Source organism: Piliocolobus tephrosceles, chromosome 11 (genome assembly GCF_002776525.5).
Source record: "Piliocolobus tephrosceles isolate RC106 chromosome 11, ASM277652v3, whole genome shotgun sequence".
Classification (NCBI taxonomy): domain Eukaryota; kingdom Metazoa; phylum Chordata; class Mammalia; order Primates; family Cercopithecidae; genus Piliocolobus; species Piliocolobus tephrosceles.
The window spans coordinates 15,983,972-15,999,338 of NC_045444.1; the positions used below are offsets into that span (position 1 = coordinate 15,983,972).

Genomic DNA, 15,367 nt, shown 5'->3' on the forward strand with positions numbered 1-15,367 from the left:
GGCCAGATGGGGTGGCTCACGCCTGTAATCCCAGCACTTAGGGAGGCCGAGGCAGGCGGATCACTTGAGGCCAGGAGTTCAGGACCAGCATGGCCAACATGGCGAAACCCCACCTCTACTAAAAATAAATCATGGGAGGCTGAGGCAGAAGAATCGCTTGAACCCAGGAGGTGGAGGTCTCAGTGAGCCGAGATCGCGCTACTGCACTCCAGCCTGGCAACAGAGCAAGACTCCATCTCAAAAACAAACAAAAAAATTAGCCGAGCATGGTGGTGCAAGCCTGTAATCCCAGCTACTCAGGAAGTTGAGGCACAAGAATCACTGAACCTGGGAGATAGAGGTTGCAGTGGGACAAGACTGTGCCACTGTACTCCAGCCTGGGCGACAGAGCGAGACTCAGTCTTAGAAACAAACAAAAAGAAATAGTAGCCAAAAATTTTCCCAATTTAGTGAAAGAAATTTAGAGATTTAAGAGGCTCAAGAACACCCAAGCAGAATAAATATAAAGAAAACCACACTTACGCACAAAGTCAAACTACTGAAAATCAAGGATAAGGAAAACAATGTATTCACACATGGGGATCTAAAATAGAATCTGAGAAATAAGTAGAATGGCAGTTGCCAGGTATTGAGAGATGGAGGAATTGGAGAGATGTTGACCAATGTATACAAGTTTCCAGTTATAAAATGAATAAGTACTAGAGATCTAAGTAAGCTATAGCATAGTAACTACAGTAAATAATATATGGTATTTTACAGTTAAAATTTGCCTAAAGGAGATCTTAAGTGTTATCACACAAAAAAGGTAACAAATACATTAATTAGCTTGACTGTAAGACTCATGACACAAGGTTTCCTTGTATCAAAACATCACGTTGTGGCCAGGAGCAGTGGCTCATGCCTGTAATCCCAGCACTTTAGGAGGTCCAGGTGGGTGACCACCTGAGGTCAGGAGTTTGAGGCCACCCTGGCCAACATGGCAAAACTCCACCTCTACTAAAAATATAAAAACTAGCCAGGCGTGGTGATGAGCACCTGTAATTTCAGCTACTCAGGAGGCTGAGGCAGGAGAATCGCTTGAACCCAGGAGAAAGAGGTTGAAGTGAGCCAAGATCACATCACTGCACTTCAGCCTGGGTAACACGGCGAGACTCTGTCTCCAAAAAGAAAAAAAAAAAACTAAACCAAAAATGTTTCTTTGTGACTTAGAGAAGCAAGTTAAATACAAAGAAAAGCTCTTACTATGGCAGCAATGAAAAAAATCTACAATGCTGATTTTGGCTGGGAAAGGGAGGTGGTAAGGGACTTGAAAAATGACTTGCTTAGAGAAAGGAATACAGAGAAAAGAATTCAAAAGCACTTTTGAAGATATCAAAGCCTTGGTGACTAGAAGAATAACAACAGAAATATAAGAAGGCTAGGTGAGAGAGGAGGCTGGACTGGCAGAAATCAATAGCAAAAGAAAGATGAGTTTTATACAAAAAAAAAAAAAAAAAGGTGAGTCTGTCACAGTAGTAATTGCCTCTGAGGAAAGGGGAAGTGGATTTGGGGACAGTCACCAATAATGCTGTTTTGTTCCTTAAAACAATGAATTCAGGTATCTGTTATATTATTGACTGTACTTACCTAAAAGAAAAGAAATCCATTAAAACAAAGAACCTTTTTCAGTAGTAAAACAATTTATGCCTGTATTGTAAGAGCATTAACATCCCTTGCCTTGGATATTATTTTTAATTTTACAAATTTCAAATGCTTGTACACTAAAAGCATGTACAATTATCCTCTCTTGTTAGGGGTTAATATAGTGGTGACTTTGAAGCCAATGTTCCATTATAATTCTGAAAATTATAGGGCCCTTAAGAATGATGCTAAATCTACTCTGCCTGTGCCTCTATATATGGAACAAGTTTTAACTTTCAATAGTTCAACAAATGAAATGATATAACAAAATAAATATCAGACCCCAGAACTTAAGGATAGAAGAGACTTTAAGGATCTAGCACAACTCTTTCCAAAACCTTAATACTAACAACCACTAAAGTTCAAATAATTCTATCCTAATATGAATGACTTGCTTATACCCTTACCATATCATAAAAATAAAGTACATCTTACATAATTTTATGTAAGATATGATTACCAAATAAATCCCAAATGAAAATAGAGGTTTACAAATTGATCCCAATGCCTACTCCCATAATATATCAATTCTCAACTTAGTTTTCGTCATACAATACCAAAGCTCAGAAAGATAATTTGGTGTTAGAAACTTTGTTGTTGTTGTCGTTGCTGTTGTTGTTGTTGTTGTGATGGAGTTTCGCTCTTATCGCCCAGGCCGAAGTACAATGGCGCAATCTTGGCCCACCACAACCTCTGCCTCCCAGGTTCAAGCGATTCTCCTGCCTCAGCCTCCCGAGTAGCTGGGATTACAGGCATGTGCCACCATGCCCAGCTAATTTTGTGTTTTTAGTAAAGATGGGGTTTCTCCATGTTGGTCAGGCTGGTCTCAAACTCCTGACCTCAGGTGATCTGCCGGCCTCGGCCTCCCAAAGTGCTGGGATTAAGGCGTGAGCCACTGTGCCAGCCAGAAACTTTTAAAATAAGAATACAGTGGCTAATTCACAGGGAAATTTGTCAAGTAGAGTAAGACAATACTAGCTATAAAGATAAATAGCAATGGTTTAAAATACTTTTCCAATTCCCTCCAATATTTTTCTCACTACATGCAAGTCAATGTTTAACCTGACACAAAAATAGATGGACTGTTGAGTGGAATAACCTGGACGCCTACTCTGTGTCAACAGAAACATTCTCCTGGTCCCTTCAAGCCTAAACCTTAAAATCTTAACTTGCTTTTCACTAGTGGGGAGAAAAGACCATGAACTTTGAAATTAAAAAGACATGAGTGAATGCTTGTTCCACCATTTACTAGCCTGTGACCCTGTGATCATAGACTATTCCTAATGCATAGGGAATAAAACTAAATTCAGAGGTTGTCATAAGGATTAAAGGACCTAACAGTGAATAGAAATCACTAAGTATTCGGTAAACATTTCCCTCCCAAGATGATTTTCCTTTATCCACAGGCCTTCCTTTATCCCTCTACCCATTCCTTTAATTTTGCTTTCAAAGATTCTCAACCATGTCTTCCCAATCCCTTTGCTACACGTCCAACTATCCCCACTGAAGACAACTACAGCAGTCAGCAGTTGCCCCATGAAAGAAATCAGTCACAAAAAGCCACAGATTTTATGATTCCATTTACATGAAATGGTCAAACGAGGCAAATCCATAAAGACAGAAAGTAAATTAGTGTTTGCCAAGGGTTGAGGGTAGAGGTAATGAGAATGACTGCCACTCGGTGTGGGGTTTTTTGGGGTCATGAAAATGTTCTAAATTGACTAGATTCCAATAAGTAGCATCCACGCATTAAAAAATAAAATAAAATTGACTGGAAATGGTTGCACAACCTTGTGACTATACTAAAAACTACTCAATTACATACTTTAAAAGAGTAAACTTTATGGTATGTGAATTATAACTCAATAAAGCTGTCAAAAATAGAATAAAATGGCCAGGCGTGGTGGCTCACGCCTGTAATCCCAGCACTTTGGGAGGCTGAGGTGGGCAGATCACAAGGTCAGGAGATCGAGACCATCCTGGCTAACACAGTGAAACCCTATCTCTACTAAAAAAAAAAAAAAAAAAAAAAAAAAAAATTAGCCGGGCATGGTGGCAGGCGCCTGTAGTCCCAGCTGCTGGGGAGGCTGAGGCAGGAGAATGGCATGAACCCCGGAGGCAGAGCTTGCAGTGAGCCAAGATTGCACCACTGCACTCCAGCCTGTGAGACAGAGTGAGACTCCGTCTCAATAAATAGAATAGAATAGAATAGAATAGAATAGAATAGAATAGAATAGAATACCAGACCCAGACTAATAATGCATAAATTTACCTTTTATCATTCTTTTGCTTAATGATCTACACAATCTACTACTGCCTATCAAATAAATTGCAAACCATTCTGCCCCATTTAAAATCCTTCTGAAATAAGGCAAGATGAGTAAATAAACTACTTGCTGTCCCACAGCTCCCAATAGAAATATCTGAATTCCAGGTAGGGCAATTTCCTAACTGACCCATCACCCAAATACTTGGAAACTCCTTCATGTCTTCCCTTCATCAGTAAAATATTTACTGGGAATTATTAAATACCATGCAGGAGGCTATCACCTGAATAGAGAATGAATGAAAAAGAAATAAACCCTGCCATTATGGAGCTTTCAATTTAGCGCACATCCTAGATTGCTGAAGTCCTCCTTCCCATATATCGATCGCATCCTATTTATGCTCTTCCAAGATCTGATCAAGTTTGGCTTCTTCATAAATCATCCTCCAAATACTACAGCCCTTATTAATCTCTTCAAATAATTAAATGCTAATAAGCCATCCATAACTATTTCACACATATTAGTTTCATCTTTGAAACTAAACTGTAAACCTCAAGTATAAAATCATGCCTTAGTTTTCTTGTATATACCATGGCGTTCAGCATAGAACTGAGATTGAAATAAATACTTGATTACTTTCTTAAGTTCTTCTATTTTTTTTTATACTTTCATTTGTGTTTTGTGCAGTCATTAATGAGCACACAATACACAATGAGTAAAATATAGTAAGTAACGCATCAGTGGAGATTTATTTTCAAATTGCAGCTTCAGAAATATGTATGCCTTCCTTTTGAAGATATATGTAATTAGGCATCATTTCTTTGAGCTGTCCTGAATTTATCAGCAATTACCAGTCCTTGCAATACGCAAATAAGCAGTAAGTAAATCCATATTTCACTTTAATGTGTTATAGGTTAATCACATCAGTGAACTGGTCACTAAGACCTCCCTGTATGTTTCATATTTGTACTAAAAATTAGTAGCTCTGGGTTTAAGTATGTATAAAATGAACACTCTTAAAAACTGGACTAATAATTGGACTACTCTCCTTGGATGTATCCCAATTAGGGAACAGTAGAGCTGTGAGCTCTGGAATGAGACTATGCCAGGGCTAAAATTCTAAATCTACCACTTAACTATATCATCAGTTTACTCATCTTTGAAATGGGATTTAGATAACAGTAACTACCTCATAAGGCTTCTGAAAAGGTAATAACATAAAAAACAAAACGTGTAAAGGGCCTTGAAATGGCTGACTGGCACACATCCCATTTAACACATCTTTAATAACTAAAATCCAAAGATATAAATCTCTGAAACCATAAAGAAAAATTTTTTTAAAAACAGCATTCATTTTATGAATGTCATCTGTCCTGGCACCTACAGAGTACAACTTAAAAAAAGTCTCTAAACTTGGTTTAAAACATTATTATTGGGAAACATAAAATGAGTTTCTCATGTGTGCCATACAGTATGCCTCTGCATTACAACGAAACACTGAAGAATTCTGATGCAGGCCTCAACTAAAACTACTTTAACTATAAATAAAATACATTCTGTTATTCCAACTACTTAATTTCAACTACTGTAACTCATAAATGTGAACTCACAAGAAAATTTAAGAGAATTCAACAATACTATCAATTAATAATTAGGAACACTCCCAAAAGACATTTTTCAACTCTGAGCCTCTGTTTCATTTGTAAATGAAGAGTGGATTAAATTATCCCTCAAAATCCTTTTTCAGCTCTATAATTCTGCATGAGTCATTAGGCATTTCCCTTAATTTACTAAAGCAAGTTTCACAAATACACATTAAATGCTATATTTGTACCCCTGAGTAACTGAATTTTAAAAATGCTTATAGCAGAAGAAAAACACACTAGATTTAATTAAAATAATCTCTGTAACTACACAAACACTTGTGTCCTGTTATACACTAATACTAAAAACATGGTTTACACGTTTACAGTAGATTAAGCCAACCCTAAACTACAAGGTCTTTTGCACCCTAATTCTCTTTCTAGGACTTTTATCCTCCTCATTGTAACCTCTCCTTTACACTAAATACTGGAAAGCATCAAAACCCTTCCCAAGAGTATCGCATTTTCACAAATGACATGAAGTCCTAAAGCAAGGACAAAATGTTTAAAAACAAAATGTTTAGGTAGTGTCCTTGGGCAGGAGGAAAAGATGGCATATTGAGTATCCGAACAGATGAATATTTTTCTCAGGTGTATTAGGGTTGGGGAGCAGAAGGAAAGCTAAAAGAATACATCTGGCCGAGGCGGGCAGTTCACTTGGGCTTGGGAGTTCAAGATCAGCCTGGCCAATATGGTGAAACCTCATCTCTACTAAAAATACAAAAATTAGCCAGGCATCGTAGCAGGTGCCTGTAATTCCAGCTACTCAGGACGCTGAGCTAAAAAGAATCGCTTGAACCCAGGAGACGGAGGTTTCAGTGAGCCAAGATCACGCCACCATGTTCTAGCCTGGGCAACAGAGTGACACTCTGCCTCAATTAAAAAAAAAAAAAAAAGAATATATCTGGCTAAACAAATTCATGTTATTCCTTTCCTGGTTCCAAGGAGTATGTGAGAATGACTTGAGTTTAAATCAACAGTTTGGAAAGAATTTTGAAAATTCTGAAACAAAATTATTATTAAAATTCTGCAAAATGGTCTTTAAAAAAACTAGAATTTTTTTTTTGCTCTGCTATTAGTCAATTATGTAAGTTATGTTGTTTCCTGATATAAAGGCCCACATAGTTATAAAATCAGCACACAAACTAATATTAGTAACTATCCTATTTTAAAGAACTAAATTTAAAACAATCCAATAACGTCGCCTTATCTCCTATCTAATAATTCATAAATATTGTGTTTGGTAAGCTACAGCACACATTTTTGTAGCGCTATTATTACTTAATCACTTTGCTCTTGCTTCTTTATGCTACTGTCTATCACTGATTATGGCTGTGTCATTAAAAAGACTACATGTCTAATAGAATTACAAGGGAGTATTCAAATGCTTTTTTATTATGGTGGAATTTTGTTTCAGGAAACACATGTTGCTACATTTTAACCATTCCAAACTTCTGCTCCTAGTCCAATCCTTTAACTGTTTCCACAAGTTGGGGGAGGAGGAGCATGCTGGACAAGGGAAATTTAGCTAGAGCTGAACTCTCCTCCTGATGAAGGATTTTGCCTCTTAGAAAATGGAATGAGATAGGTAGAGATTGACTGTCAGCATAGTGATCAATCACCACGAGCCGATCAGTCACTGTGATGCTCAAGAAGCTAGATCACATATCCACAGTTTTTTAAAGAAGGGAAACTGATACTCAATCTTTCTGTTCTTTTCTCTCTGAATGCTCTCATTTGATTAACTTCAGTTAACAAATTATGATTCCCAAATATCCACCTTCATTCTCAAAGCTCCTGTACTTTTAAATTCCTCTAGAATGTTTCCAATTATAAATCATCATTCCAAATTCAACAACAAATTCCAATTTTACTCAGCTTTCTAAAACTAACTCCCTTATTGTCCCAATCACTCAGGCTTATAATCTTGAAATATTCATTGATGTCTATTTACAATCCACTGGAATCAATTGCGAAGTCCTACCTATACCTCCTTCAATCTCTCAAATCAGCAAAAACATTTTGACTGTGCAGAGAACTGTGTGTGGTACGTAGGCCAAAGCCTGCAGGAGATAAGAAAATAAGCATAGCACACTGTATTCCTTTAAGAACTTAAACTCAAAAAAAAAGAAAAAAAAGAAAACCAAATGATTAGCACAATTAAAATATACTGTGCTCTTACTGTGTGCCAGGCACCGTACCAAATCATTTTCATGCATTATCAAAAAAAAAAAAACAAAAACAAAAACAAAAAAAAAACTGGGCGTGGTGGCTCCCTCCTGTAATCTCAACACTTTGAGAAGCCAAGGCAAGAGGATTACTTGTGCCTAGAAGTTTGAGACCAGCCTGAGGCAACACAGTGAGACCCCATCTCAACAAAAATTTTTAAAAGTAGCCGCACATGGTGGCATGTGCCCATAATCCCAGCTCCTCGGGGGACTGAGGTAGGAAGACAGCTTGAATGTAGTAGTTTAAGGATGCAGTGAGCCATGCATGATCTTGCCACTGAACTCCAGTTTGGGCAAGAGACCCCGTCTCAAAATCAGACAAAAAAACCCTATACGGTATACACTATCATCTCCAAATTATAGATGGGAAGAAATATGACCTGCAGAGGTTGAAGTGTATAAAGTCATACAGCTATTAAGTGATAGAGCTTGAACTCAAAAACAGACAACTACAAAGCCTTTGCTATCCATAAATAACACAAAATATAACTGCCAGAAGAAACGTAAAAAGAAAAGAAAAAAACAATCTTTTTCTAACTTATCTCTTCTGCTCCATCTCCACTGCCAATACTAGGTTTCAGAATTTCTGCAAAGTTGGCCCTTGAATGGGCTGCTGAAGAATCATCTAGGAAGCCTATGTAAATGAATATTCACAGCTCCAAACCTTGAGATTCTGAGTCACTGGGTATGGAGTGTTTCTGATGTGTAGTTTTTTAAAAAACCATACTCTTAATTCTTCTTTCATCCACACAACAAAGATTTGAATTCCTACTATCCAACAAGCCATGTCAAAGGTTTATCTTCTACAGAAGGAAGAGGTAGTGTAGAGGCTCTGCCACACTTACTTGCTACAGTATCTTGGGTAAGTAGCTTAACCTCTCTTAAGTCTAAATTTTCTGGCCTATAAAACAAAGATAATATTTTCCAGGTTGTTGTGAAAGTCAAGATAATATAAAGTTGATATAATACAAAGCATTTAGCACAGGGCCTGACATACAATTATTGATAAATGCTAGCTATTAATATTTCCTGAGAAACACAACCTAGAGAGTAATTTTTTTCTAGAGATTAAATAAGGAAATAGTCTAGGCATTCACACATCCGGGCGTGGGGGTGGGGAGGGAATCTAAACCAGGTAAGAATGATTACACAGAGCGGTTTCTCTAATTAGGTGAATCAAATTCATAAGGCTGGGAATTTTTTTTTTTGTAAGATTTATTTAAACAGAAATAGAGTTAACTTTACTAACTAAAATGAAGCAACACATAAAGTTCTGAAAAGGCAGTCAGGAGTCCCCAAAGTGTTAACAGAGAGAACACAGGACTTAAATACAGAAGAACTCAGGTCCAAATAGCAGACTGAACCTGCCCGCTAGACAGCATCAAAAAAGTAATTTAAATTCTCTAATTCTGTTTTCTCACTTATAAAATTAGGTTAAAAAATAGGTGTCACAGAAAGCATGGCCAGCAGGTCCTCTATCGCACCCTTCCCTTTTGTGCCTAAAATTCTGAACTGTGTTTTACAATGAGCTTGAAAGTCCATTCACCGCAATATAGTATTTGCAATCCAAAGTCATATCTCAACACGAAACTGGCAGGCAGGAAAGGAGGGTGAGTTTTTCGCTAAGTCTAAATAAGAATCTGACTTGTCACCAGGAGCATGTCTGTTGTACTTACTTCAAACAGCATGCAAAACATGACTCATCAAGGAATAAGAATTTCAATGAGTGCTTTTTGGTTAAGAAGATATTGTGAGTATTTCGGCCTTTGGGGATGGCTAAAGAAATAGCATTATTCGGCCGGGTACAGTGGCTCACACCTGTAATCCCCACACTCTGGGAGGCTGAGCTAGGTGGATCTCTTGAGGTTAGGAGTTAAACACCAGCCTGGCCAACATGGTGAAACTCCGTCTCTGCTAATAACACAAAATTTAGCTGGGCATGGTGGCAGGCGCCTGTAATCCCAGTTACTTCAGAGGCTGAGGCAGGAAAATTACTTAACCCAGGAGGCAGAGGGAGGTTGCAGTGAGCCGAGATCGTGCCACTGCACTCCAGCCTGGGCGAAGAGAGCAAAACTCCATCTCAAAAAAAAAAAAAAAAAAAGAAAAAAAAGAAACAGCATTATTATTAAACAATATGCACAGAATTCATGGAAGAAACATGAACTTCCCACATACACTTTTCCCTCATTTACTCAGCTTTTCCCTACTGCTCTTCAAACAAGATCATTCTTATCTGCACTAATTGCTGGAATGTGGCCATAAGATGAACAGCTCCTCTTTCACTGACTCCTACAAAATATTTATGCTTACAATATAAGATTGCTAAGAAGTTGAAGTCAATTAGCAAAATTCCTTAATCCACTCCAGATATGAATATATCCAAGACTTTGACCATAAGGCTATATTAACCTCTGCTATCATAATCAATGGAACTAATTTACCAATATTGTATTCACCAGGGAGAAAAAAGACATAAAAGGGAAAAGGAAGTTCACAATGCAGTTCTGCAACCAAGCTACAATTTAAGGAGTCCCCTCATTTGGCTTGGATGGAGAAACCTGAGTAAAAACATGCATTTAAAAAAAAACATTTAAGGTCGGGCATGGTGGCTCAGTTCTGTAATCCCAGCACTCTCGGAGGCTGAGGCGGCCGGATCACAAGGTCAGGAGATCAAGACCATCCTGGTCAATGTGGTGAAACCCCATCTCTACTAAAAACACAAAAAATAACTGGGCATGGCGGCACGCGTCTGTAGTCCCAGCTACTCTGGAGGCTGAGGCAGGAGAATTGCTCTAACCTGGGAGGTGGAGGCTGCAGTGAACCAAGATCGTGCCACTGCACTCCAGCCTGGCGATAGAGCAAGACTCCATCTTACACACACACACACACACACACACACACACAAAAAAAACATTTAAAAAACGATCCCCTCCACTACCCAGAAAAAAAAAAAAAAAAAAGCCTTAGGATGATCGTACAAGTGTTACAATGGTTTTTTTTTTTTAAATGTTTGTGAATGCCTTTTTAAAAAAATGCTTTCCTCACCACTAATAGCAAGTTTGAGTTCTGTTGTTTAGTTTTTAAGCCATCAATGGGAATCTATGTGCCCAAACTGTATTTTACAATACTTTCCAATACAAACCAAAAAAGTGTGTAGATAAGGGCATCAATGTGAATGAAGTATTTCTTTTCAAATTCTTTTCAAAGTAAGTATTCTCTTTTATGACCTGAATCTAGGTGATTCATATGTTGAGTTCTGCTGGACGATCCCTAAAAGTTTTGGGATTAAGTTTCAAGTTTCCTAACTCTTAAAAGCTTTCTTATCTAAGACGATCAAGTTTTACAGATGGCCACTTTTTTCCAGCCACCTTTTCCCTAATTTATATAATGAATGAAATGAGCAACCTGATTCAGGTTACAACTTTTTTACTTAAACGAAGTGGGTAATTGTAATTTAGAGACCTAAGAACTGAATGCATTCTCTAAAGCATAAAGAAATAGACAAATTATAGGTGCACAATTTGCATTCGGGGCCCACAGAATTTTGAAATGTAAAAGCTCCCTGTTAACTTAACAGGCCATACTTAGAGATGCTTATCTCAGGGTCTTTGACCTCAAGAACTTATCCTCCATGTGCTAATAAAGCTGAAGGTGTAACTTCCCAGGAGACACCACTGGCAACTTGTAAGACCAAAAAGCCTTTCAAGGACCAAAATAACTGAAAACTCTAAAGGAGGAATTTCAGATTGTGACAAATGGTAAAGAGAGTGAGGTGGCAAGGGGACTCCTAATCGGTTCCATTCAAATCATCAATGTGCAGTTAACAACCTCTCCTTATCAGAGAAACCAGTGTAATAACTTAAAAATACACTATTGTAATAATTTTAAAACAGAAATACCCTAGGTTAAATTGAACCCCTCTCCCGGATCCTACTGGTCATTCAGCATGTTTTAAATTCAAGGTTGCCCTTTAGGAAAGGAGGTCACTTAAGGACAGTTGACTTCAATGAGACATCTTGTATACTAATTCGAAACTATTTCAAAGGGGGAAAAATGGAGATTAGAAAAGTAACATACTACTTGAGATGTTACCATATTATTTCTTAGGGCCACAGTTATTTACACTATTTTTTTGACAACTCAGTAATTTCTAAAGCATTAATTATGTAGCAATATTCGTCACTTTAACAAAGCACATTTAAAAAGTTCTATCCTCCTGACTCAGGCCAAATCTAATTTTAAAACTGAACTTAGACATAAAACTACTCACCAATTAGACTAAGGGAGAAATAAAAAAAACTATTGGTTCCGAGAAATGAGAACCAATAAAGAAAAAGTTTATAATAAAATGTTCATTAAAAACTTTATAATAAAGTGTTCATCAATAAAATACATAGAAGTTCCGAGGCTAATCTAGGCTAGTGCTTTCCTAGGGAGAATATTAAGAAGTTGGTTGCTTCTCTCTAACTGGGATTTTAGAAACTGCCACACTAGCTAGTTATGAGAACGAAGATTAAAGAAATTTCACATAAACAGTGAAGGACACACAATCTTTTAAGTAACAATAATGAAATTAATAATTATAATTAATAATAAAAAAACAAGCTTGGCAGTCCACCTCTCACTGCCTTCCCCCTCAAAAAAAAAAAAAAAAAAAAATTGGGAGTGTTTTGGGAATTGGAGAGATATAATCAGAACAGAAAAAAACACACTTTCCTATATGTCATCATGAAGCAGTGATTCTACATTAAAATAAGAGTAGTCTATTCTCTATGTAGTTATGAGTGTGGTACAACTCTCTAAAATGTCTTTTAATACAAAACTAAAGACCACTTTAAAGCCATTCTACATTTTAGCAAACTACCCTACAGATCTAGGAGTAACTACTTGCAACTTAAACACATTCCTACATACCTCTATACCTTCCTCCTTCCTTCAAGATACCATCACAGAATGAACAAATACAACTTAAATTAGTTTATTTTCCAGGGTGCTTCCTTTCTCCCCTCTCCATGAAACATAAGCACATTTTTTAAGTCATATAAATGGATACCAAGCACCTGTAATTCAGCCTCTTTAAAATCTGCTTAATTTTAAAAGTTCTAATAAGATGTGCTCAGGTTGGAAACTAAAAACTACCTTATAAGGGTATAAAAGACTGAAAGCAGGAAGCGGCTTTGACAAAACTAAGGAAGTTACAGCGCGCTTGCTCACTGGGGGACTTTTTTGAGGCTACAGAAGTAACACATGACATCTTTCTCCCTCGAATTAAAATGTGACTTGGTTCACCGGTTGAAACGCAGAGGGAGATGACAATGACCGGGAGTCGAAAGGAGAAGGTGGGTGGTCAAATGAAAACCCCACCGTAGGTTCCCATTTTCAGAGTCGGATTCTTCCCCTTCCCCACCCACACCCTGGGCAGAATGTTGTCACAGCGATCTTGCAAAACCTACCAGGAGCGCTTCTCTTTTCTAGCTCCTCTACCAGGCCAGTCCCCGAGCTCGGCCCCTGGGTCCCCAAACCGACTGGCAAAAAGGGACACGGAGGGAAAGGAAAGCCGGATGGGTCGGGCCCGGGGACCACCCCTAAGACGACCGTCCCTAGCACTCTTTGGGCGGCACTGCCCACCGCAGTGGGGGAAGGGCCGGGAGGGGTCGCGCGGAGGAAGCTGCTGGGAGGGTTGGGGGTTGAATCTGGGGCCCGCGCCCCCGCCCCAATCCTAGGAGGGAGAAACGAGGGGACCGGTGAGGCCCTGACTCCGGGCCCCACCCCTCGCTGGCCGGCAAGTCTAGGACTGACAGCCGGCGGCAGCACCTCGCCGCACCATTCATTTCCCGGCCTCCTCCCTCCCCCGCCATTTTCCTTCCTCCGCCTCAGTTTCCCCACACCCGCCCGTAAGCCCCCTTACCCCGTGCCACAGTCCACCACACAGGCCGGCAGCCGTCCCGCCATCTTCCTCCTCGCCTGCTGCTGCTGCTGCCGCCGTCTGCTCCGTGCTGCTAAGGGCCAGAGATTGGCGGCGGGAGACAGGCGCTATCTGACCATCCACAGCCGGGCCGCCTTCACCGTCCGGGGGGGGTAGCCGGGCAGCCGAAGCAGTAGCAAGAAAGCAGCAGGCTCGGTCAGCAGCTATCACTTCCGCAACCCAAGCAGGCAGGCAGTCCCCGCCCTGCCCCGCCGCGGCCTCCTCCCCCTCTCTCTTCCCTCCTCCTCACTCCTGCCCCCACCCTACAACTTCTTCCCCTCACGCCGCCTTTCCCCGGGAAGCCAAGATGGCCGCCGGTGCCGACGCCCCGGCCAGGCCAGGCCCAGGCCCCGAGCACTCCCCCTTCCGCTCCGAGCGGGAGGGGCTAGCGAGCATGCGCAATAAGGTCCGTTCGTCTGCTGGGGCTCCGATCCTGAAGTTAGTAAAATCCATTGCGGGTTTTCCAGGAGGGTAGAGACGGAGAAGTCTAGCCGAGCTTCTAGTTCTGCTTCTGAAGCTGGAAGGGGCTTTTCGGTGGTAGCCCTTGGGTTAGTTTCAGTTACTTCTTTGCTAGGTTGAGGAAAGAGTGGAAGCGCCTCCTGCAGCCACGAATATCCTCCAGTGCCTGGGAGAAAACGGCCTAATCGAAAACGTCCGCGGCATGCATCCATTCTTAAAACTTGAGTGGCTGCTTTTCTGGGTGGAAAAGAGCGATATCACACAGGGTGAGCAGTCGGGGAACGGATGAACAAAAGCTTGCACCGTGGCCCTGATGCCTTTGTTCCGAGTTTTATTCAGTTGTACTTGTGCGTTGTTACAGGACTTCAGAATGTAGCCCTGCCCCCCAACCCCCACCTCCCAAGGCCGACCTGTGCTCCTGAGGAAGGCAAACCGCCCAGGAATATATTCTGCAAAACCATACAAATAGCCTTTATTCAAGGCTTTTGGATTTTGACAAAGATTACCCTCAGGAGTAGTAAGATTCTATTAGCAGGATAATAGAACGTATTAAGCCCCCCCCCAAAAAATTTTAAGTTAAAAACGGAGGCGGGCAGCAGTGGGTCAGGCCTGTAATTTCAACGCTTTGGAAGGCCGAGGTGGGAGGATAGGATAGCTTGAGGCTAGGAGTTCGAGATCAGCCTGGGCAACATAGGGAGCCCCCCCCCCCCACCATCCCTCCAAAAACAGAAAAGAAAACTGGAAAACCTTAAACCTTTCAAACTTTAGTGTGTGTCAGAGTCACCTGAAAGGTTTGTTAAAACAGATTGCTGGGCCACACCCCCAGAATTCTCTGACTGGGCTGTCTGAAATAATGCCTGAGAATTTGCGTATCTAATCACTTCCTAGTTCCACTTTAGGACCCTTGAAGGTTAATAACTTTCCTCTCTACCAGGCTTATCTTACAATAAACCATTCTGAATTTGCTAATGTGAAGCTAAAATAAAAATATTCCTTAAAAGGAAGGATGTCTTATTCAGTCCGTGAGATCATCTAAGGTGGTATTAAGCTGGCCCGGGGGATGGAATCGGGTGTTTCATTTATTCACTTGACAGGTAAGTATTGCTTACCTACTCTGTTATGGCA

At 40.1% G+C, this 15,367-nt stretch overlaps 1 protein-coding gene across 1 annotated transcript in view; it reads right to left on the minus strand.

Moving 5' to 3' along the window:
- Positions 1-14,533, minus strand: part of ACTR3 (actin related protein 3) — a 73,780-nt gene extending 59,247 nt beyond the window's left edge. Inside the window, exon 1 of the mRNA XM_023195902.2 lies at positions 13,727-14,533. Within this exon, the coding sequence (XP_023051670.1) occupies positions 13,727-13,770 (44 nt within the window). The 5' untranslated portion in view covers positions 13,771-14,533. The remainder of the gene's footprint in view (positions 1-13,726) is intronic.
- Positions 14,534-15,367: the final 834 nt, after the last annotated feature.